Genomic DNA, 24,785 nt, shown 5'->3' with positions numbered 1-24,785 from the left:
GAAGTGTCTCTGTTGGTTTAGGACGTAGTGAGTCCAATCAGGATTGGTCTGGATTGAAATGTCGGTCCGGGTTGCAGTTCGGCGCTGGGTTGACATCGTTTTGACTACTATGAGAAAGGCTGTTTCACATGGCCTTGAGTGGTCAAGCGGTCTATGCTGCTGCCTCCGATATGCTCCAGTGTGGGTTTGAATCCGACCTACGGCTTAGTCTGCAAAAACGTCCTTGTTATCGTGTTAAATATGTCTGTCAGCGGACGGAAGGGACTATGTCAAAATAAATATAAAAGGAGCAAAGCCAGTTAAGAAGGTTGGCTAGAGGAAACATCGCAGACTACTGAACGCCTAAGCTCGCAAAATATTCTATTACTATTTTGTTGTTTATTTTTATTATAGAATACACATATTAATGTAAACAATTACATGAATATATTTTTTAGAGCCAGCCGAGCCCACCAACTCACATCTGGAAGGGGAGGGGCAGTCTGATCAATCCAGCCGCGGCCAGGAAGTGGATGAACTTGCGGCAGTGAAAGAGAGATTTAAAGGTTTTCTTAAGGGACTTTTAAACAACTGTAACTTAGATTAGCACAGTTTGGGTAAGTTTGAATAATTGCTGTGAAAACGGTGTGTATGTTTTTTTGCCATAGGTTGAGCCACCGTTCGCTAGCTTGCTTGGCATACATGCTATAAATAACTAACGTTAGCTATCGACATAACATGTACCTGTATGCCCATGTATAAGCAAACAAAGCGAAGTAACGTTAATTAACTAATCAACATACATCTGAGTCTGGAGTAGCTCGTGTTGGCTAATTAGCTACCCGTTTCTCAAAAGGATCCATTGAGTGTGTGTGGTAGGGAATCACTACTGTAGCTATGTAGTTAGCTGTCGTTAACAAAGCTAGCTAGCACAACAATGGACTGGCGCGTTTGTTGTTAGCACGCAGTTGATTAACAGTACTGTGGAGAAGGTGTACTTGTGGAGAAGGTGGTTTGTCCTTAAACGTATGTTTACATAGCTGGTGAACGACACAGGAAACGTGCTAACTTGCAGATTTGTGTTGTAGAATTCGGAAATGCATGCAGTAGAGTGTCTTGTTTACATTTGAGTGGATATTGTCGTTGAGGAGCTCCCGAAGAACAGTTAACTAGGCGAGATTTGAAAGTATTGTAACGCGAGTAACTAAAAGCATCGATCAACTGGTCAGGCTGAAGCCAGGTAGGTTAACTAGTTAATGACAATATTTAGAAGCAGGACATTGCACATTGCACTTCTTCATGAAGAAGAAATGTTTTCATTTCTCTTTTGTCGAATAATGTAATAGCACATACCCCACCCATTATCGGTTTCTATGCCTACATTCTTAGAAGTAGATAACAGGATTGTTAATCCATTTTTCGTCTAATACTCAGGAACTTAAGCTTATGTCTGCAACTCTTGTCTCCTAAAAAGAGACGACCAGGAATAACTATAATCGCCTACTCAACCGGAACACAAAATTCACCAATAATTGATTGAGTTGGACTGGAACACTAGCCTTCCAGGTGATAAAATGCCAGATTCTCTCCATCTGCATTGGTTCAGGTCAGCTCTTTGTCGTGACTTGGTGTTGCAGGGCTTGCATCATTTTAGACGTGATCCAAACCTCAGCTGCAGTTGGTCACTTCAGTACAACACGCGTGGGGATATCCGATATTGCCCCAAGCCAGCCTGGCAAAACACTGTGAACGAGGCAGCTTGACATCTGCCTACCCAAGTAAACTGAAAAGTGAACTGGTTACCCAGGCCCTTGTGGCACACCTATTCATCCAGCCCTGCTCCAATCAACGGCATGCTGCGCTCAGCAGGGAGCAGTGAAGGTAAAGGCAGTAAAGCCTCACAAATGTGTGAGGTGAGGACCAGCCCGCAGCACCATCATTCACCAAAGTCAACGAGGCCCCTAAGCTGTGGCCACGCCCCTGGGGGTGGGGGGGTGCACATGCGCACCCCCCCAGCGTCAGTGTCACGTGCCATGAATATTTATTTATTTTGTACTTAACTGTTTTGGTCCAGGTCAGTTAAACAAAGCCGGATGTGTTAATTGCGGGAGGACGTGGTGACAAATAGGACAACATCATCTAAATGAATAAAAATAAATATATACGCTTTTTGTGAGGGAGCAGATGTCAGATCACATTTAGATGCGGCAAGGCATGTGCACGGAGAGGTTTGGCGGATTCAGCAGCTACAGGTCGCACGTCGATTTGCCGACGTTAAGGAGTACAGGAAGCTGAGGTAGAGGGGATTGGCCAAAAGTGATGTACGTTGGCACTAATGAGTCTAGTGTGATGCATGCAGTGAGGGCCGGTTAACCACGGTGTGAAGGTCACTTATGTAAATAAATTATGTAAAATCCATGAAAGTATTTGAGGATTTCCGCAATGGTCGTTTTTTCCCCCAAGGTTCAGTTAGCGGAGTGTATGAGCAATGCCTTTTGGCAAAAAGCAATAAATATTGTGGCTTCAACTTTAGACTGAAGGAGGGGGGGGGGTTCTGCAGAATGGGGACAGTCCGAGTCATGGATGGGTTTTGGGGAGAGAGTTTCAGAGCCTAGGAGCAACCCTTGAGAATGCCCTGTCACCAAAGCTTTTGAGCTTGGACTTGGGGATTATGAGGTGGCCTGCAGTACTGGAACAGAGTGTGTTTGTTGGTTGATATGGATGAAGAAGGTTGGAGAGGTAGGCAGGGACAGTATTGTTTAGGGCTTTATATGTCAATAAGAGGATCTTGTAGTTGATGCGTTAGGAGATAGGAAGCCAGTGTAACTCAGAGGATAGGGGTAATATGCTGCCGGGACTTGGTGTGAGTGAGTAGTCTGGCTGCAGAGTTTTGAACCATTTGGAGCTTATGGAGGGATGTAGATTGATGCTGGTAAGTGGGGAGTTGCAGTAGTCAAGACGGGAGGTTATGAATGCATGTATTAGGGTTTCAGCAGCAAGACGGGAGAGGGAAAGGTCTGAGTTTGGTAAATAAATCACAGAAGTAAAAGAAATATGGGGAAACCAGTGTTTCCCTTCTGTTCATGGGCTTAAATATACACAATCAAACATCTTTTCAGGGAATATTACTGATGCCAGATCAGCTGACCCGTTCGTTGGTCACCTGGTGAGTCTGTTTTTATTTCTACTTCTCTTGGAAGTACATACCACGCGTAATGACGGTGGTTGCTCAGCGCTTTGTGCATCCTCTGACATGAGGTTAGCAGAGAGTACATCCATGCTCATAAAAGTACATCCTGAATCATTTCCTCCAAAAACATGCATGGAGGCAACTGTGACGTCACCGATCCACTCCGGTCTCTTTGGCCATATGTCTGGTCAGCTGAGCTACTTCCTGTTAGAGGATTCTAGCAAACAGCCTGCCGGCCCCATGGGGGACTAAATTCACGATCCTCTAGCCTTACCGACGCCTAAAATAACTGCCTTTACATGTGATGGCTAGAATAGGACAGCGAGGCTTGTAGGATACCTGGTTCTGTTTAGCTGTAGTTGATACTGGTGGCCATGGATATCAGGTTCTGTTTAGCTGTATTTGATACTGGTGGGATGGATACCTGGTTCTGTTTAGCTGTAGGTGATGCTGGTAGTTGTATCATGATTGTTTTAGAAATGTGTGGTCACAAAATATAACTGTCCATAAGATTCAGCTTTGAAGAATCCTAATGGTTGGTTATCTACTCAGTAGGGAAATTTCTTCTATGAAAAAAGCTTATTTGACAGTTGTTATCCAGTCTCATCCGTAACCCTATAGGTCACACTGTGTTGGCATGTGTAGGCATGCTAGTTCACACATGACTCTTCCACCGCCATCCATAACCCTGCTATTTCGCACAAGTCTTCTGCTGTCATCCATAACCCTGCTACAGTAGTTCACGCAAATCTTCCACTGTCATCCATAAACCTGCTACAGTAGTTCACGCACATCTTCCACTGTCATCCATAACCTTGCTACAGTAGTTCACACAGATCTTCAACTGTCATACATAATCCTCATAGTTCACACTCTTATCCACTATCATCCATAACCCTGCTAGCTTACACTCATCCACCGTCATCCATAACCCTGCTGGTTCACATAAGACTTACACTGTCATCCATAACCCTGCTAGTTCACATACATCTTCCGCTGTCATACATAATCCTGCTACAGTAGTTCACACATCTTCCACTGTCATACATAATCCTCATAGTTCACACTCTTATCCACTATCATCCATAATCCTGCTAGTTTACACTCTCATCCACCATCATCCATTACCCTGCTGGTTCACATAAGACTTACATTGTCATCCATAACCCTGCTAGTTCACACAAATCTTCCACTGTCATCCATAACCCTGCTACAGTAGTTCACACAAATATTCCAATGTCATCCATAACCCTGCTTGTTTACACTCTCATCCATTGTCACCCATAACCCGGCTAGTTCACACAAGTCTTCCACTGTCATCCTTAACCTTTCTAGTTTACACTCTGTCGTGGGAAAGTCACAGAGACTGTAGATTATTTTCACAAGTAAAGCTTTATTCAAGATTTACAAACCTGGAGCAGTTAACAACACTCTCAGCAGAGTCAGTTCAAAAGCTCTCAGTTGAAGGTTGAGCTCAGGCCTATATATATTCAGTACAGCCCACTGTGTCCCCCTCCTGTGCATGGTTAGTCTGCTTGTCTCACCAGCTTCTCTGCGAACTTCGGCTTAGAAATATAACAAGATGTTTACAGCCCTTGAGAAGTTTAATCAAAACTATAGCTATCTGTTGTAGGCACATCCAGTACAAGTGAGCAGATCCGAAACACATGATGGCCTTACTAAATGGCTGGATTATACTTAAACAATATGATATTAATGTACTATAGAATAAGAAAATGTCTACCACAACTCTCATCCACTTTCATCCATAACCCGGCTACAGTAGTTCACACAAATCTTCCACTGTCATCCATAACCCTCCTAGTTCACACTCTCATCCACTATCATCCATAACCCTGCTAGTTAACACAAGTCTTCAACTGTCATCCATAATCCTGCTAGTTCACAATCTCATCCACTATCATCCATAACCCTGCTAGTTTACACTCTCACCCGCTGTCATCCATAACCCTGCTGGTTTTCACTCTCATCCACTGTCGTCCATAACCCTGCTAGTTTACACTCTCATCCACTGTCGTCCATAACCCTGCTAGTTCACAATCTCATCCACTATCATCCATAACCCTGCTAGTTTACACTCTCACCCGCTGTCATCCATAACCCTGCTGGTTTTCACTCTCATCCACTGTCGTCCATAACCCTGCTAGTTTACACTCTCATCCACTGTCGTCCATAACCCTGCTAGTTCACAATCTCATCCACTATCATCCATAACCCTGCTAGTTTACACTCTCATCCGCTGTCATCCATAACCCTGCTGGTTTTCACTCTCATCCACTGTCGTCCATAACCCTGCTAGTTTACACTCTCATCCACTGTCGTCCATAATCCTGCTAGTTCACAATCTCATCCACTATCATCCATAACCCTGCTAGTTTACACTCTCATCCGCTGTCATCCATAACCCTGCTGGTTTACACTCTCATCCGCTGTCGTCCATAACCCTGCTAGTTTACACATGACTCTTTCCTTCCAACCCTTAACACACCTTGAATCCCAAATGGCACACCCTCTTCCCTAAATGCATTAGTGTATATATAGGGAATAGGATGCCATTTTGGGCATACTCTAGGTTTGGAATTAGAGTAATGGCCAGGGTGGGTGAACTCTTTGGACTCTGAGGACTGGCAGTGATGTGACTGGCATTCAGGGCAGGCCTCAGGGGGACAGGCTGGTTGGGTGGTGACCAGAGGCATGTTGTGGGACTCTCAGCTCAGCGTGGGAAGATCAAAATGACCTTGTTTCTCCTCTAGACAGACAAACAGACAGGTGTAGATAGACAGACAGGCATAGACAGACAGGCATAGACAGACAGGCATAGACAGACAGGCATAGACAGACAGGCATAGACAGACAGACAGGCATAGACAGACAGACAGGCATAGACAGACACCCAGACAGACAGGCATAGACAGACACCCAGACAGACAGGCATTGACAGACACCCAGACAGACAGGCATAGACACAGACAGACCCACAAACGGTAGACAGACAGACAGAGGTCTGTGTCTTCCGGTAACCATTGGCAGCAGTGCACCCATCATGTAGGTGTGTTTGTGCAGCTGACACTTTTTTGTAACTGAGGCAACAGAGTCACAGTTTGCACAGTGTCAGTTCTTTTTAGATGGCCTTACCTATGATAGAAGATCCAATCTTTACATTTTCTGGCCCCTCAAGTTCTTTTAATCGGTTAAATAAATACATAAAACCTGAAGTAGTTCCATGTTTTCTTTTGTTCTACAGTTGGTAATGTCCTGAGATCCACCTTCGACGTAATTATCCAACATGGGGAGAGAAAGGAAATGCATCCTTTGCCAGATCGTGTACAGCTCCAAGCAGGTGAAACATGCCCCAAAGCCTTGTGAGAAGTCACGTGGAAAAAAAGACCTAAGTACAATTTGTGTTGCAACTTTGTAAAAAAAATTGCAATGATTCCACATTATTGTCTATTTGTACTTGATAATGCTATGCTGTCTGTAGACAGGAATCCAGTGTAAGAGCTCTTTGTTCTTGTACCTTCTCCAGGATATGGATGAGCACATGAGGAGCATGCTGCATCACCGTGAGCTGGAGAACCTGAAGGGCCGGTGAGACCCACCATCTACTACCCTTCACCTCCCCCTCCGGGCCGTTCCCTTAACCTCCCCCACTGGGCCGTTCCCTTAACCTCCCCCACTGGGCCGTTCCCTTAACCTCCCCCACTGGGCCGTTCCCTTAACCACCCCCACTGGGCCGTTCCCTTAACCTCCCCCACTGGGCCGTTCCCTTAACCTCCCCCACTGGGCCGTTCCCTTAACCTCCCCCACTGGGCCGTTCCCTTAACCTCCCCCACTGGGCCGTTCCCTTAACCTCCCCCTCTGGGCCGTTCCCTTAACCTCCCCCTCTGGGCCGTTCCCTTAACCTCCCCCACTGGGCCGTTCCCTTAACCTCCCCCTCCGGGCCGTTCCCTTAACCTCCCCCTCCGGGCCGTTCCCTTAACCTCCCCCTCCGGGCCGTTCCCTTAACCTCCCCCTCCGGGCCGTTCCCTTAACCTCCCCCTCCGGGCCGTTCCCTTAACCTCCCCCTCCGGGCCGTTCCCTTAACCTCCCCCTCCGGGCCGTTCCCTTAACCTCCCCCTCCGGGCCGTTCCCTTAACCGCCCCCGCTGGGCCGTTTTCTGTTTTTGTGCTAGCTTTGATTAAAACATTTTTTGAGATGAATGCATTTCAGTAGGTGATAATGGTGTGAGTCAGGAACGGAAAACTGTCCCTAGACTTTGGTCTGTGATGATTTGGCAAATAGTGCTGGTCTGGCCTTATCTGGAAGATTGAGTAGGAGTACAGCTGTCTCAACTGTGGCATATAACATCTATATATATGTATATATATAGACAGCAGCTGATTGAGACAACAGGCCTGGACTAACTGACCACCAACTGACTGAATTTGCATCCTGAAAGGCACCCTATTCCCTACATAGTGCACTACTTTAGATTGGAGACCTGGGTGACAGTAGTGCACTAAATGGGTACTGGAGGGCCTTTCAGGATGCTGACTGCAATCTCAAGTGACTGTCCTGGAGATTAGTGAAGTATGTGATGGGAGAAACAGGCAGGCACATGACTGTAAGAGACATGTTACAGTTTAACCTACAGTATTAGCTGGTTCATGATACAGTATTAGCTAAGTTCGAATTACATGGATAACTCTAAACTGTTAAACGTTTTTTGCAAGATTATACAATGTTTAATAACAAATAATTTGTATGCTTGACTGTAAATCACTGTGGATTTTAATGTCAGTAAACAGTATGCGTTAATATTATTATTGAATTCGGATGAAAATGTTTAACATTTTTAGAACCGCAATCCCTTGTTTTTCATACATATTAAATATACTTCTTCTTTTAAGAAGACACGTGACGTGCATAGAGACATGGATGCACTGCGTTAATAATCCTCCCCTTTCAACATGATCAAATCATTCATTTCAAAACCCGCGGATCAGTGAGTTGACGGAACCCAATGAAAGGGAGGTCCGTTTGTGCTGTAAATGGCCCAGTGCCATGACACAGTTTTCAGACACTTGACCCGCTGCCAGTAAAGTCACGGTGGCTCTCAGCTCCGACCACATAACATACTTGGGAGAGGTCTCAAAGGTTCCTGTGGGGAGAATGTGCCCAGCTGCCGCCCCAAAACGGGCTCCGGTTACAACCAGCCGTCTGATTGGTCAGCTCCCTCTGCAGCTCCACAGTTGGGTGTCCAGTGGGATGATGTCAGGGTGGGGTGTGTGTGTGTGTGGGTGGGTGGGGGGGGGGCTGCAGAGTGTCTTATCAGAAATATGGGGAGGCTGTCTCAGCAGTCTCAGAACGCGGCGGACCTCCTCCAGCATGGCAGCGGCAGCATGCTAGGCTGAGGCTGGCCTCCTTGCCTGTCTCCCCTTCCCTGAGGCTGGCCTCCCTGCCTGGGCGACTGTGTGGTGGCGGCAGAAGTATTACCATGCTTAGCCACACACAGTCTTCCCCCTCACCGCCTGTCACTGCCGGCCCATTGGACACACCTAGAACACCGGAAGATCAGGAAGATTCCTCTAGCAGCTCTTAACTTTCTTTTGTTGTTAATCAAGAAGATAAAAAGAATACGTCGTTTTGCCTCCTGATCCGTAAAGAAGTAACCGGAAGAGCATTTTTAATGAGGAGTGTTGAGTAGTCTCCTCTCTTTATTATATATATATATTTTTTTTTTATACCTTAAACCTTCTACCGAAGGCCAGGAACAACCAGACGAGACTTGACCCCAAACAGAACCATGCCGGAGGGGGTTATTGAGCGTCCGCTGTCCCCTTCCTTCCCCAGGGACTGCGGGCACGAGTGCCAAGTATGCCGGGTCACCATGGTGAGCCTTACCGACTACGCCAACCACATCTCCAGCCCGGTGCACAAGCAGCGCGTGGAGACGGCGGAACAGGAGGCTGCCGGCAATGACCAGGAGGAAGAGTACTTCGACAAGGAGCTGGTGACACGTATTGAGGCCCGAAGGGAACTGATCAGGTTGGAGAGGATGCTTTTTCACTTGTTCATCTGTCAGTATGTTAAAGTTCCTACTCTTTGAGTGAAGAGTATAGATCCCAGACCAGGTCAAGCCTTAGAACTGTAGTGTAGAACTAGAGCTTAGAGCTTAGAACTGTAGTGTAGAATTTCTGCATTTCTGACTTCTGCGGTTTACAGAAGTCAGAAATGCAGTTTAGAACTGGAGCCTAGAAGTCGCTGTGTCTGATTTTAACGTCTTCTTCAGGAACAACACCCTGTTGATGTTTCGATATGTCCCGGTTCTTTGTTTGTGTCTGTGCGTCGCTGGAGAACTAGACCATGTATAGTCACATACTACATCATGGTGCTAACTCATCTCATTTGGTCCTAGCTGTGAGCTGGGTTGCAGCTTGTAAGGCCCAGCCTGAGGCGAATCAGATGTCAGGGTCATGTACTAAAAAAAGCCTTGCGGTCATATCGACTGTGGACTCTAGTTTAGGTCGCGTTCCTCACCATGTAGCTTCTACAAGCCGAGTCCAACTGACCTCGCATTGTGGATTTGAGGGGGGAATATTTTGGGGTTTGGGAGAGGTGCTCTCAACCTGTATGTTGCAAGTAATCATTGGTAACGATTTGTGATAATATAGTTAGCAATGTGATCATTTTAGGTATTGGTACCACTGATAGATAATAACAGAATGCTATTTATGTTAGAAAAAATGCCACTCAACATCTGCTTTGCACCAGAAATTCCGAAGAGATGATTAGTGATCAGCTGATGAGATCAATGGTTACCAAGATCATTGGCTATCAAGATCATTGGCTATTAAGATGAATGGCTTCCAAGATCAATGGTCACCTAGGTCAGTGGCTATCAAGATCACTGACTACAAAAGATGAATGACTAACACGATGAGTGGCCGAGCAGGAGCATCATCTTTCTGATTGGAGGACATTTGAGGGCACTTAATGATCAGTCAGTCAGTTGAAAACATCTTCCCCCACAGTCCTCTGTCTTGCAGTTCTGGCTGCCTATCACATGCCACAGTTTCCACACAGCACTCAAAGGCTAGAGGTTAGAGAAGGACAGTGGGCTTCAAAATGGATTTTGCAAAGGTATTTTGATGCTTAAGAGGTTTCTCCCAATAGACTAGTAAGTGGTGTGTGTGTGTGTGCGTGTGCGTGTGCGTGTGCGTGTGCGTGTGCGTGCGCGTGCGCGTGCGCGTGCGCGTGCGCGTGCGCGTGCGTGCGTGTGCGTGTGTGGGGGTGTGTGCGTGTGTGTGTGTGTTTCACCAACAGCAGTTGGCGTTCAGCTCTCTCTGTCACATGCCAGATCTTCTCCCTGACCGCAGCCTCAGACCGCACAGATTTAACACTCTGAGGCGTGGCCTCAACTGGCGCCCTCCTCACCATGTAGTGCACTAGTAGCCCGAGGGGCCCTGGTCAGAAATAGTGTACGATGCAGGGAATAGGTTGGGATTTGGGACGGACATTCTTGGGGACACATGACTATGTCAGACCTTAACCCACTTCTGCTGCCAACTGGCAAACCTGATATTGTTGCCAGGCAGACCGTCACCTTCTAACCACTGATGATGCAGTGCCACTGACTTACACCTGTGTGTGTGTGTGTGTGTGTGTGTGTGCGCTTTCCAGGAAAGAGGAGGAGGCTGCAGCAAAGCGGGCCAGGGAGCAAGAGGAGTGGAGAAGGAAAGAGGAGGAAGTGCGTACGAAGCAGGAGAAACAGCTTCAGCAGTGGAACACGGCACGGCAGTACTTTTGCCGGAGTGGGGCGTCACTGGACTGGAGGTACCCCAAAAACTCTGCTCCCATGCCCGCCTGGCAGACACAGGGAGACTGGGACAGGGGGTCCAATGCGTACGCAGGCCCGGGCCCCTGGCAGAACCAGGACATCAGGTCTAACTGGCACAATAGCAAGCAGGGCCGCAGTGCCACCTGGCACGCATCGGAACCACCAAATGTCTCCAAGTGGACCTCCGGAGAGAGGGTTAGTCCACACAGCAGAGATGACTGGACCAACTACAACAACAAAAAATCAGGGCGGGAGGCTTTTCCCCCCCAGGTCCAGCAGAGAGGAGAGAGGGGGCCCTGGCAGAACAGCAAAGGAGGAGGGAGCACCGCCGGTCAAAATAACGGCAGCAGGAGGGTTTATGGCCAGTCTGGTCTTCTCTGTGACCCAGCCGTGATGGAGGGCCAGCGCAGCATCGAGTACCCTGACCTGATTGACTTCACCAGAGACCAGCCAGTTCCAGACAGCTTCTTTATCCAGCACACCTCGGGCGCTCCCTTCACACCACAAGATGAAAGCACGAAGGATGGGAAACAGAACCCGAACGGGGCTACGCTGGGTGGCGCGGGAACAGAACACGACCGTCCCAATGGGCTCGGGCCCAAGGCGTTTAGTGGTAACCCCAAAATTGACAAGGTACACCGCTGGTCACCCTACCCCTCCTTGTCTCACAAGGACACAAACACCTCAGAACGGATCTACAAGGGCCCCCCTCCTCTCCCAATTCTCCAGACCCCCCGGAACCTCCCTGCCCAGGACTGCAATGTGGACCTGAGGCCCAAATGCGACATAGCGCTGGACCCCTATGCCTCTAAGTCCTCCGGTCCGAAGCCTGTCCCGTCTCGTGCTGGCCAGCAGCATCGAGCTGGGCAGCAGATGAGACCTCCTGACCCCAGTGTTGAAGGCAAGGACCTTGGGAGTAGTAGCAGAAGCCTGAGCATGTCAAAGGGCAACAATGGGAGGAGAGACAGCCAAACCTCCATCTTTGCCTGCGGGTCCAACTCCACCTGTCAGAAGGCAGCTAAGCTGGAGGGCCTTGAGACGGGCCCATCTAACCTTGATGCTACCACCGCCAAGACCCACCTCAACCTAACCACAGCCTCCAAGACCCAAGTCAGCCGAGCCTCTAGCCCCAAGACCCAAGCCAGCCGAGCCTCCAGCCCCAGCCCTTCCACCACGCCCAGGAGCCAGTTGAGCCGTACATCTAGTCAGGACTCTGACCAGTCCATGTCATCTAGACGCAGCAGCCAAGATCTGGCTAGGAAGTTTGGATCAAAGTCCTCTACCCCCCGACCGGAGCAGGACAAGCAGCTGACTGAGATGTTAAGGAGAGCCAAGGAGACGCTGTTGGACAAGAGAACATCAGTGGATCTGTCCGCTAAGCATAGAAGAGAGACGAAGGAAAAGGAGGGGGCAAAGAAAGAGAAGGAATCCAAAAGCCAAGAGATGAAGATGAAGAAGACAGTGCCTGACAGCCAGGAGATGGAGATGGACACAGTGTCCAACAGCCAGGAGATGCAAAAGACAAGAGAGATAGTTTTGCACATTGATGAGGAACAGCAGAAGCAGCAGGTAGAAGGTTCTGAGGGTGCAAAGTTTGGAGCCAAAGAGAGACCAAAGAGAGACCAGCTATCCAGAAGGGTGAGAGTTACCAGATCCACTAGAGCTGAAACAACAGAGGAAAGAACTAACAGATTCACTAAAGCTAACCCAGCAGAGGGTAGAACTACCAGATCAACTAGGGTTGACCCAGCTGAGGAAAGAATAAGCCGATCAACTAGAGTTGACCCAGCTGAGGATAGAACTACCAGATCAACTAGAGTTGACCCAGCTGAGGATAGAACTACCAGATCAACTAGAGTTGACCCAGCTGAGGAAAGAACAAGCAGTTCAACTAGAGTTGACCCAACTGAGGAAAGAACAAGCAGATCAACTACAGTTGACCCAGCTGAGGATAGAATAAGCCGATCAACTAGAGTTGACCCAGCTGAGGAAAGAACAAGCAGATCAACTAGAGTTGACCCAGCTGAGGAAAGAACAAGCAGATCAACTAGAGTTGACCCAGCAGAGGAAAGAACAAGCAGATCAACTAGAGTTGACCCAGCTGAGGAAAGAACAAGCAGATCAACTAAAGTTGACCCAGCTGAGGAAAGAACAAGCAGATCAACTAGAGTTAACCCAGCTGAGGAAAGAACAAGCAGATCAACTAGAGTTGACCCAACAGGGAAAATAACTAGCAGATCAACTCGAGTTGACCCAGCTGAAGAAAGAACTAGCAGAGCTGTTGCTGACCAAATGCAAACCTTGGTGGAGTCAGGGACATCTCCATCAGACAACCCCATGTCACTGCAGTCCGTTCAGGTTAGCACTTCAACAATGGAGTCCCCAGGAGGTGCCACACTCTCCCTGTCTGCCAGAGATGAGCTGGAGGAGGAGAAGAGGGAAAGAGAGAGAGGCCCAGTGGCTGGAGGTGGTGAGGAGGCCATGCAAATATCAGATGGAAGGCAAGGGTCAGACAGTGACCGCTGCAGATCCAGTGACCCCAACACTGACCTCCACACATCCTCTGACCCCTCCCCTGGCTCTGCTTTGGCCACCACCCTGTCAAAGGTCAGTTTGCCCCCTGTCCTAAAAAAGGACCTTACCAAACACGTGGGCTCAAAGACCAAGATCGGCAGCCATGAACCCAACCTGAACATCGCCCGGCGGATTAGGAATGTTAGTGGGACGCGCAGAGGTGAGGTGGAGAAAGAGTCTGGGCTGAAGCCAACGTTACGGCAGCTTATCAGCTCCTCCGGTTCCAGGCGTTGTGTCAACTGGGATCAGGTGTACCAGGAAGTACACAGGAAGAAGCAAGAGCAGGGGAAAGGCTTGCCCAGGTCAGAGGTCATCTGGAGAGTTACCTCCAGATTTTTTATATATTAAGACCTTCAAGTATATTGCACTCTAAAATATAGATTTCAGCAAACAAAAAAAACAAAAAATAAATAAATTCCAAAAGCAGTCTTTGCTGCTAGTTTTAAAGACATTTAATTCACCCCCCCCAACACTAACTAAGTCTTTGACAATACAGTGTAAATTATTGTGGAAGATAAATTACATGAATCAGTTTTGTTTTACTTCTGTATTCAGTGGTTTTAAAGCTACATGCTGTGTTTACATGTCCTTTCTTCCTGTCTTCCTGTCCTGTCAGGTTTGGTATAGAGATGGTGTCGTTTTACCAGGAGGGCTTGAGCCAGGAGGAGGAGAACATTCCTCTAACTGAAGGGTTTCAATGGGAGACCCTTTTTGACTTCCGGGACTCTGAACCGGCTGTGGCGCCAGTGACACCCCGCAAACGCAGTCTCTCAGAGAGCAGCGTGGCCCCCGACCGCTTGGCCAACCTCTCATATCTGTTTGGGGGTCTGACCAGGGGCCAGGATCAGACGGTGTCAGAGGAAAAGTCAACCGTAGATGGACCGGGAAGGATGAGGAGACGCAGCTCGGAAGAGCAAGGCTCCACGTCCCTCCGAGATGTCCAGCAGCCTAAGGCGGAAGGGACACCGTGTGAGTCCCGAGCACAGAGAAAAGCCAAAGGGCCACTAGCAGAGGAGCCACTAAGGTCCTTGGTCCAGCAGAAGGCCGACTCCATGATGGGGGACAGTAGCTCCGGGAATGAGCATAATGACACCCTGGGAGCAGGGAAGAAGAGGCGAGCGGCCGGGGACGTTACATGCCCAGATGTTCCTAGCTCAGAGAGAAAGAATAAAAGAATGCGGGTCAAGTCCAAGAAAGGTGAGCGTCTTTTCACGTTGTTGCTTGTTCTGGGATCAGTAAAACTAGTGTAATTAGTCTATCGAATTTAAGTGTGAAGTTTGAATGAGTGGTGCTTTTTGATTGTGTTGCGGTGGTCAGAACTGGTATCGAGTTTTGGTTGTGTTCTGGTCTGGTTGTCCCACAGTAAACAAACTCTATCATTGTATATTATGTTGTTCTCCAGAGCGTCTGCAGGTGGACCAGCTCCTGGCTGTATCCTTGAGAGAGGAGGAGCTTTGCCGGTCCCTGCAGGGGATCGATAACGGTCTGATCCAGGCTCGAGCTGCCTTGCAGGCTGCCTATGTGGAGGTTCAGCGCCTCCTGGTGGTCAAACAGCAGGTACTACACCTTCACTTAGTTATTTTATTTACATTTTATTTAACCAGAAAAGGCACATTTAGATAAGAGATCTATTTTTAATGAGTGTCCTTGCAAAGATAGGCAGCAGCACGTCATTATTTCAGCATTACTAACAGACAACGAAAATATAAGTACTCGAAAAGGAAGTAAAATAAAGCGTAATTCGCAATCATAAGAACTTTGGCAGTTCAAGGAATTAGCCTCGAAGTCCTTAGCCACAAATTCTTCCAATCTAAAATTATTTTGTAAGGCGTTCCAAGCTGAGTACATGAAAGCCACTTTTCCCCATTTAGTTTGGGCATTTGGGACAGTAAGCCGGATGAAGTCCTGCGAAATGAAGACACTACCAATCACATTAGAATAAAAATGCAGAAATAAGAAGGTAGCAAACCCAGAATGGCTTTGTAAATAAAATACCCCAGTGACTCTGCAGGTGGCAGCCATCCCTGCTGTGACAAGCCAAAAATGTAATCCCAACTTTCCCAAGGTCCATGATAACATTTTAGTTGTTTAGCAGACGCTTTAGCTCTTTAGGTTGAACATGAAATTCAGTAATATAAAGTACTCAATGAAATAGCTGTCTCTTTCACTAAATGAATTAGCTATGTCTCTTGCTTTGCCAAATCCCCTTTCATCTCAATTGCCATAACCTGTATGAATGAAAGTGAAATGGAAACATGAATAGTGATAGACAGGTCGCCCCACCCAAAGGCCTCAGATTTCTCAGTTTGACGTGATTGTCTTTCAGGTTTCCATGGAGATGAGCACGCTCAGAAGCAGGCGTATCGAGTTGCTTCAGGGAATGCGAGGTAGGACGGTACTGGACCCACAAGCCTGGAACTGACTGATTCAGTGAATCTGAATTCTGAAAGAATTCTGGACTCTGATTAAGCCTAATCCTGTACTAAAAAGCCAGATCCCTGGAGAATTGCTATTGAGTGTTGTGTTATTGTTTTATTTGTATTTTTTATGGGATTATGCTTAATCTGTGTCTGGGTAACCATTCTTTGAAAAGTTTGATAAAAGTGCGGACTTCTCCAGTAGCCCTGGTGTTTGACCTGTCATGTTGTGTCCTATGTGTAACTCAGGAGATTTTGAGATGCCTGCTCCGGATCAGCCAAGAGTGAAAAGCTGTGAAGAGGAGATGCCTTTAGAGGATCGACCCCTAACTGACGCCGGTGCCCAGTGCCCTGACCAGCCCAGCCAGCGTCCTGTCCCACTCTACCTCCCCCCGTGCTCCACGCCCCCCTCCCTGTCCCCAGGCCACCACACCCAGCCCCAGACGGTCTCGTCGGGTGTGGTTATCAAGCAAGAACCCCTGTCGCCGGGTAAAGTGGGCACCGAGACGGAGGCCCAGTCTGCTGAGAGCCCAGTCCACCACGGTCCTCACAGCACCACCCTGGAGCCCACACCTATGGCCCCTCCCACAGGTACCCCCCCACACACACACACTAGTGTATACACACAATTGAACCCCCTCGATCTGATGATTGTCGCCCTCTCTTTCACAGATTGCGCACAGAGCGGCCAAGCAGACTTTGGGAGATTGGCGCACCAGAGTGCCAGCATGGAGCCCTCTGAGGAGAACAGCCTGGCTGTTGGAGGGTCTGCTGAATGTAAGGACCCGGAAGGGATCTCAACTTCCTGCCTTGATTCTAAATATTTATATATGTTTATATATGTTTTCTTTGTTTTATTTCAGCAGGTTCCCCAGACGGGGTCCACTCAGTAGAGAGGGGTGTCCAGGTGACCAGGGGAGACATCTGGGACAGCAAACCTCCACTGGCCCTCCCGTTTAACCCACCTAGCCGCAGAAGCTCCAGAACCGGACCCCCGGACCCTGTAGCCCCCCCCGTCCTCCCGCCACCCCTCCTTCCCCAGGCGGAGGTGAAGACTGTGAAGCGTGTGAGGAAGTTGAAGAAGAAGAGGGCGCTGAGGAAGGCCCAGGGGACGGACCAGCAGCCTGACAACAGCGACACGGAGCTGGAGGCCGAGGCCGCCTCCTCGCGGCCCGCCAGACACCACCGCACCCGTCGGAGAGCCGCTGGAAGCTCCCCGCCCCAGGTCACCACGTCCTGCTCCAACCCCAACCCACCGGGAGCAGCCGAGGACAGGAGAGAGGTCGGGGTAGATGCCCCCAGACCTCCAGGGTCCCCAGCCACCAGACCTGAGGCCACTGGGGATTCTGACTCCCCTCTGGAGATGGTGGAGCTTCCCCAGGCGCCCCCGCTTGAGGTACTGGACTAAGTTAAATGTGTTTTAATGTATGTAATTGAATCAGAGAGTCTTTCCTTGTGTCGCGGTTCGTTATTTACATTGATAACGACGTGGTTTATTAGGTGGTCAACATCGACACCTCAGACCCGGAGGATGACAACATGGAGGTCTGCAGCCTGGCCTCCCCGCCGCCACGTCCGACAGTCCCAGCGCCGGACACACCGGTGTCGTACTCACCGAAGAACAAGCCCCAGAATCTGGCGTGCAACGAGGTTACATCCACCAGCGGGATGGACGTCAGCTCTGTTACCAAGACCTGTGATAGGTGGGAATGAGATTCAACCTGGAGCTTGATCAGGGGGTGGTGTCAGCTTCGTCAGGGGGTGGTGTCAGCTTCGTCAGGGGGTGGTGTCAGCTTCGTCAGGGGGCTTGTGTCTGCTTCGTCAGGGGGTGGTGTCAGCTTCGTCAGGGGGTGGTGTCAGCTTCGTCAGGGGGCTTGTGTCTGCTTCATCAGGGGGTGGTGTCAGCTTCGTCAGGGGGCTTGTGTCAGCTTCGTCAGGGGGTGGTGTCAGCTTCGTCAGGGGGTGGTGTCAGCTTCGTCAGGGGGTGGTGTCAGCTTCGTCAGGGGGCTTGTGTCAGCTTCGTCAGGGGGCTTGTGTCAGCTTCGTCAGGGGGTGGTGTCAGCTTCGTCAGGGGGTGGTGTCAGCTTCATCAGTGGGTTGGAATGGATGAACGTGTTGTCATTCCTGACATGTCTTTCCCCTCTGCTTCAGTGACGTCCACTTGCCCCTGTCATCCGCCAAGCAAGCCAAGACATCCTCAGGTAGATTTTCACACGTGTGCACAAGCTGTTTAAACACAGCCTCAAATAGGTCACATGACGTCACAGGTGATATTGATTTATTCAATACACTTTCACCGGCCCAGAGTAGTCTGAAAGAATGACTGACTGGCTGACAGAATTACTTTTTAAGGTCAAGGTCTTCTTGAACCTGATACCTCTTGAACCTGAAGCGTAGCTGGTTAGGCTCATGATAATTGAGGTGTATATTTAACTCAACATATGGGTGGCTCTTGGTAACCCCATTGCATGTTGACAGGGATCACATGTTCCACTCACTGCGTTGGAATAAGCACATTTAGACTAGATTGAAGTGGAATGGAATTGTCCACGGTGACACGAGCAGCTGCTTTGATGTGTGTGTAAAGACATTTCAGTGTTTAACAGCTGTGTCTCCAGACGTGTCGTCGGAGCCCGGGGAGGAGGAGCTGCTGTCGGAGGGGGCGTTTAAGGGTCATCAGGAGGCGGTTAACGCCATGCAGGTGCACATGGGCCTGCTGTACACCTGCTCTGGAGACCGCACGGTCAGGGCCTTCAACCTAGTGGTGAGTTCTCACTACTGTCTGTCTGTCAGTTTTACCAGTATGTTCTGACTAACTCTTATTCAACTACTGATATGTAGCTATCCATTTTCTTACTTATTTTAGAAATGGTGCTTGTAGCTGTAACAGTAGTCACCGGTGTAACTTGTAACGTAGCTATACATTTTTCTGTAACTAACCATAGATTGTAGACTGTAGATTTAACTTCAGCTTTAACAGTAACGACAACTGTAGCTATAACAGTAACTGTAGTTGTAGCAGTAACTCTAGCTGTAACCGGAGTTATAACAGTAATCGTAGTTTGTTACAGTAACTGTAGCTGTAACTGGAGTTCTAACAGTAACAGTAGTTGTAACTGTACCTTTAGCTGTAACATCCTCTCTTCCTCTGTCTTACAGACCCGTAAGTGTGTGGCTGTGTTTGAGGGCCACAGCACCAAGGTCAACTGCCTTTTGGTTTCCTCAGGACCAGGTCTACAACACCGTCTGTACTCCGGCTCCAGTGACCAGACCATACGATGTTACAGCCTTCGGGTGAGTAATGGAGGTGGTCCTGGAAATCAAACCTGGCTTGGCAGTTAGCCTAAGACCTGAAGATACCATGGTGATAGCAATTCATCAGGCTAGCGTTTACCCGGTCAGTTAGCCTAAGACCTGAAGATACCATGGTGATAGCACTTCATCAGGCTAGCGTTTACCCGGTCAGTTAGCCTAAGACCTGAAGATACCATGGTGATAGCACTTCATCAGGCTAGCGTTTACCCGGTCAGTTAGCCTAACAGGAGAAAATACCATGGTGATAGCTCATCATATTTTACAGTTCCCCCAGATTGCTATGGTTGCTAAAGTAGAGGAAATGACAATATGACACATTTAAAGGTTCGAAAATCAACTTAAATAATGGTTTAAAAAAAAGTTATATTGTCCAGAACCTTTCACATAGGCTTTGCATTTCCAGGCATTGTTGCGTTCTCTGACATTCTGTATTTCTTTTGTTCTGTGTAATATGACTGGTGTGTCTTCCAAAGACCAAGGAATGTGTGGACCAGTTCTCCCTCCCAGACCGGGTTCTCTGCATTCATAACCGCTGGAAGGTTCTATACGCAGGCCTAGCCAATGGTTCTGTGGTCACCTTCAGCCTCAAGGTAAGAACCACAACATGGGAACACTATGCGGTAGTGACACTGGAAAACCATCTAAAATAACGTGTGAAATACATTTTAATATAGAATTGGCGCTAGAACACATTCAGTCTAATGTCATTCACTGTCTAGAACATATTCACTCTACAGTATTTTACACCCCCTTCTCCTACTCATTCTAGAACTTGAACGTCGTGGAACCACCTCAGACTCAAATGTTATTGGTCGAACACAATTCACATCTTGTTTGTTAAACGTTTTTCCTCTTCTGCAGACCAACAAGCAGCTGGATGTGTTCGAGTGTCATGGGCCACGTGCGGTGAGTTGCCTGGCAACGGCACAGGAGGGAGCTCGCAAGATCCTATTGGTTGGCTCCTACGACAGCACCATCAGCGTCAGGGACGCGAAGAGCGGTCTCCTGCTCCGCACCCTGGAGGGCCACAGCAAGACCGTCCTCTGCATGAAGGTGGTCAACGACCTGGTCTTCAGTGGTTCTAGCGACCAGTTGGTCCATGCACACAATATCCATGTGAGTAATTGGAATAGATTATTCAGTGGGTTGCGTGTTTTCCGTGTGATCTGTAACAGTGCTGTTCACCACTGATCACTAGATCTGGTTCTGATGACGGCGGGGCCATGGTTCTCTCCGTTCTAATAGAATATCCACCTCTATTCCCAGACACGCCCGAATTAACCATGGACTCACATGAATAATAATTAAACGAGACCGGTGCTGTGTTTTCAGTACCAGCGTTCGTCAATGTCTGCTGAAGCTAGTCAATTGTTGAGACACTTGAAAACAAACGTTTAAGAATGTTCAAATACTCCCTAGGTTAGCGATGAATTATGCGGCTGGCCGTACGCTTCGTTGGCTTAATAACCATTCTAATATGCGTGGGCGTTTCTCTTGTCTGTCTAGACTGGCGAGCTGGTGCGGGTCTATAAGGGCCATAGCCACGCTGTGACGGTAGTGGCCATCCTCGGCAAGGTGATGGTTACCGCCTGCCTGGACAAGCTGGTCAGAGTCTACGAACTACAGGTCAGCGTTCTCCCCCCGTTTCGCACCGCGCTCCCCTCTGAAGACACTGGCCGCGCCACGCCTTCGCCATGTCTGCGCCTCGGCACATTACACGGCGGACAGTATTTCCACCGTGTGCCCATTTTCATCCTCACCCCATCAAAGGGCTACATGTCTAGTTAATTTTTTTGTAAATCGCACGTGTTGTCGGCATTGTTTTAATTCTAGACGTTCAGTTAAGCGGCATCGTTTAAATACCCCCCTTGCAACGACGAGCCAATAGAATGTCTCTGTTTTGTACGAACGCTTCAGTATGCTGAAACCTCATTGGCCCTGACTCCCTTCCTCCAGACACACGATCGCCTGCAGGTGTATGGTGGACACAGCGACATGGTGATGTGCATGGCCATCCACAAGAGCATGGTGAGTCCTCCGTCCTCGTTTAAACCACACCGCCGGCTCACTGAATGGGACGTCGCTGGGGATGGGTGGGATTTGTGCCTGTGGCCGAAACACGCCGTGTTCCACAGAGCGCAGGCGTTTCACCATTATGCATTCCTGAACTCTGACCCCAGAGAGTTCCTAACTACCCGGGTTGACTTTTTATTGGCCCCTGGAGGGGATGCTGGGTTCCGGCTCGTGTCAACTGTTCTGTGATTGGCTCATTGTGTTCTAGATCTACACCGGTTGCTATGACGGCAGCGTGCAGGCGGTCAAACTGAACCTGATGCAGAACCACCGCTGCTGGGTAAGACGGCTGGGTGGGGTGGGGCTGGGATGTGAAGAGGGTTCCTGGTTTGGGAATGTTCTAGAAAGTGGTAGATTGAGGTAGAGAGAAGAGGTAGATTGTGTCTCTCTCTTCTCTCTGTCTCCCTGGAAGCATGGCTATTCCATTACCTAACACCCTCCTTGTGTATCTTGTCTCTACAGTGGCATGGCTATTCCATTACCTAACACCCTCCCTCTGTATCTTGTCTCTGCAGTGGCATGGCTATTCCATTACCTAACACCCTCCCTCTGTATCTTGTCTCTGCAGTGGCATGGCTATTCCATTACCTAACACCCTCCTTGTGTATCTTGTCTCTACAGTGGCATGGCTATTCCATTACCTAACACCCTCCCTCTGTATCTTGTCTCTGCAGTGGCATGGCTATTCCATTACCTAACACCCTCCCTCTGTATCTTGTCTCTGCAGTGGCATGGCTATTCCATTACCTAACACCCTCCCTCTTTATCTTGTCTCTACAGTGGCATGGCTATTCCATTACCTAACACCCTCCCTCTGTATCTTGTCTCTGCAGTGGCATGGCTGTTCTCTGATCTTCGGATTGTTGGAGCACCTACAGCAGCACCTTTTACAAGACCACGCCTCTCCCAACACACAGACCTTCAAATGTCGATGGAAGAACTGCAACGAGTTGTTCGCTACCCGCAACGGCTCCAAACAGGTGTCTCACCCCTCCTATCATTTCTAGGCGAAAACTGTCACAGGCCAACCTGAACTGAACTGGTCTGAATTGGTCTGAACTCTTATCTGCAGCTGGTTTTCAAGAATAGTCGTTAGTCAGACCCCCAATTAATATTGACAGATGGTCTCAATGTTAATTATTTCTATGCTATGGATTCTTTCTGTGCTGTCCTTCTAAAGTAACATTCTGGAGCTTACTGGAGATGCACGTGTGTTTTTCTGTCTTCCATCCTACAGGGGGCGCCCAAGCACATGCTGCAACACACAGAGGAGGAGTGCCTGGCGGAGCTGACCAACTAACCTGGAGGGCCTAAGGAAGTGGCTGACGCCCCTGTCCTCAACACCCGGCCCCCTTTATCAAACTTCTTTAACTCCCATATTGGGAGGATCCCCTTGGGACCCACACTAGGTAGCCTGGGGAAACTAGTATGAATAAAGAGCACATCATTGAAACAAGGTTTAGAATAGTTATTTACGCTGGTATTACCAGGCTATCTTTAGAGTTACTAAGTGGTGCCATGCGACTCTAGCCTGAAATCTGTGTTGTGTTAATGCTTTGCTTCTTTAAATAAGTAATGTCTGACAATGACTAAGTATTGCAAAGAGTAGTGTAATAACACAAATATTGTGGTACCCAGGCTAGGGGCCTCTTTCCATCCATACCAGACAATGATGATGATATCTGTTGGAATCCAACCTGTCATATTTGTTATGAAGGGAGAGATGTGTGTTTTAGTGTTTCTTTTTTACCTACTTCAGTGTAACATCTCCTCCTCATGGTTATGTGATCGTGAATGAACACTGCTGATTGTCAGTTGGCCCAATCACTGACCGAATGAGACAAGTTACCATGACTGACTGTTCACAAAGCAAAGAAACTAATGTCCAGGTATGCAAGAGTCATTTATGTTTTTCTATTTAAACAGCTTCAAATACATTATCCGTGGCTCGAACCGTCACAGCTTTCTAAAAGACACTTTTGCTGTATGGCATGGGTGAAGGGATGTTTTTATGATGTGAGTGGTAGGAATTTGTGATGCTAGTGTCTTGTTGAGCAACTTCCTCCTCTTGTTTTCATCTGTTATAGAACCCATTTGTTTTGTTTTTAGTTATACTTTTATTTTAGGTTACAGCAGTGGTTCACTCATAAACCAGAACAGTCCTAGAAGTAGCCCAGTGAAGACTTGAATTTTTTTTTTAGTAGTCTTGGATTTTGTTTCTGAGATGTATTTCATTGCAATGGAGTTTCATTTATGTAACTTTTATTTAAAAAAAGAAAAACAAATCTCTATTTAGAACCACCTTGCTACTAATCTTTTCTTTTTTAAAAATGTTATTTAATAGTGTTATCTTATTCCTATCTTAATCTTGATTTATTTAAAACAAATTCTGGTGTTGAGTGTGGTTGCTCCCGGATATTTCAGCATTTTGTGGAAGGACGGTGTGAAGTGTTGTGGTCCGAGTTTACCATTTGATGATTTGATTTTGAGGTGATGGAGCACTGAGACATAGTGTGTGTGTTCTAGATTGTGTGTGTGTTCAAGAGTGTGTGTGTGTCTATGCGTGGACAGGCACGTAGGATGAAGGCAGTTTATTTGTCCCCATCCTTAAGGCACGTGACAAATAAGTCATTACCCTTTGTCAGTTATTTTCCTGAATGAGTGCGTTTGCTCTGAATCTTTTTTTTTTTCTTTCCGTGGGACTTAGTTGATTTCTTTTATAGAGCATTGAGACTGTCCGTAAGGATTTGTTTTTAAAGGACGGGTGTTTGTGTAGTGAGGAAGATGGTACAGAGGAGGTGTTTTAAGGGGTTATAGAGCTTCAGAAACAGAATCCCCCTCCCATGCCATACCTCAAACCCTCCCTTGGGCGACAAACGTCAAATACACAAACGAAGCTGTTTTTTAGTATTAAAAAAAAGTATTATTTTTTTTCATGTTAATGATTTGTTGCTCTGAAAGTTCTAGCAATGTTCTTGTGGTTGTGACATGCCGTATCCATGCCGTATCCATGTCGTGGCAGCTCAGGGTTGCACACAGTGCTGTTGTAGGTGTGTGTTCGGCTCAAACCGCCACCCATAAGACGACGTAACACCTCCGGGCGTGCGCAACCCTTCGCAGTCAACCGACGCTGAGTAAAAACATACATTAGACCTCTTACCTGACATTCCTGAGTTTCTTCAAGTTTTAGTTGTTGCCAACGGTTGTGAACTTTGTCACTGATATTTTGCAAGAAAATCTCTGAAAAGAAAACAATCTTGAAATAAAAAAAATATATATTTGCAACATAAAACAGCTAGTTTGTTGTTTCTTGTCAGTTGTGTATAATGTATTACTCAAAGCATTTTCACACAGAGCGGCAGTCGCTAATTTCAACAGATTTGACTGTTGAATAAAG

General features: G+C 47.9%; 1 protein-coding gene across 4 annotated transcripts; it reads left to right on the top strand.

Moving 5' to 3' along the window:
• Window positions 1-477: 477 nt before the first annotated feature.
• Window positions 478-24,680, top strand: znf106a (zinc finger protein 106a). 4 transcript variants are annotated; one of them, XM_029125446.2, is made up of 22 exons: window positions 479-596; window positions 6,435-6,530; window positions 6,717-6,778; window positions 9,023-9,217; window positions 10,853-13,885; window positions 14,200-14,780; window positions 14,986-15,140; window positions 15,910-15,970; window positions 16,250-16,591; window positions 16,673-16,777; window positions 16,867-17,396; window positions 17,501-17,703; window positions 18,152-18,201; window positions 18,607-18,764; window positions 19,160-19,294; window positions 19,789-19,905; window positions 20,177-20,431; window positions 20,822-20,941; window positions 21,272-21,343; window positions 21,597-21,668; window positions 22,222-22,368; window positions 22,626-24,680. In XM_029125446.2, the coding sequence occupies exons 2-22, from the start codon at window positions 6,477-6,479 to the stop codon at window positions 22,686-22,688; spliced, it is 6,510 nt and encodes a 2,169-aa protein (XP_028981279.2). In that variant the 5' UTR covers window positions 479-596; window positions 6,435-6,476; the 3' UTR covers window positions 22,689-24,680. The 4 variants fall into 4 exon arrangements, with proteins under 4 accessions (XP_028981281.2, XP_028981279.2, XP_028981278.2 ...); XM_029125445.2 differs by having other exon boundaries at window positions 16,864-17,396; XM_029125447.2 differs by having other exon boundaries at window positions 480-596; window positions 16,864-17,396; window positions 18,619-18,764.
• The last annotated feature ends 105 nt before the right edge of the window (window positions 24,681-24,785 follow it).

This window comes from Esox lucius, chromosome 15 (assembly GCF_011004845.1).
Source record: "Esox lucius isolate fEsoLuc1 chromosome 15, fEsoLuc1.pri, whole genome shotgun sequence".
Taxonomy (NCBI): Eukaryota; Metazoa; Chordata; class Actinopteri; order Esociformes; family Esocidae; genus Esox; species Esox lucius.
Note: the sequence above shows the minus strand (reverse complement) of the source record. Positions and strands in the feature narration are given on the sequence as shown.

Bases quoted from the DNA above. Each gene is read 5' to 3' on its own strand.
- znf106a (XM_029125445.2), top strand. From the start codon at position 6,477: ATGGGGAGAGAAAGGAAATGCATCCTTTGCCAGATCGTGTACAGCTCC. The intron at 9,218-10,852 runs GTTGGAGAGGAT...TGCGCTTTCCAG, and splicing joins GCCCGAAGGGAACTGATCAG to GAAAGAGGAGGAGGCTGCAG. The intron at 21,344-21,596 runs GTGAGTCCTCCG...ATTGTGTTCTAG, and splicing joins TGGCCATCCACAAGAGCATG to ATCTACACCGGTTGCTATGA.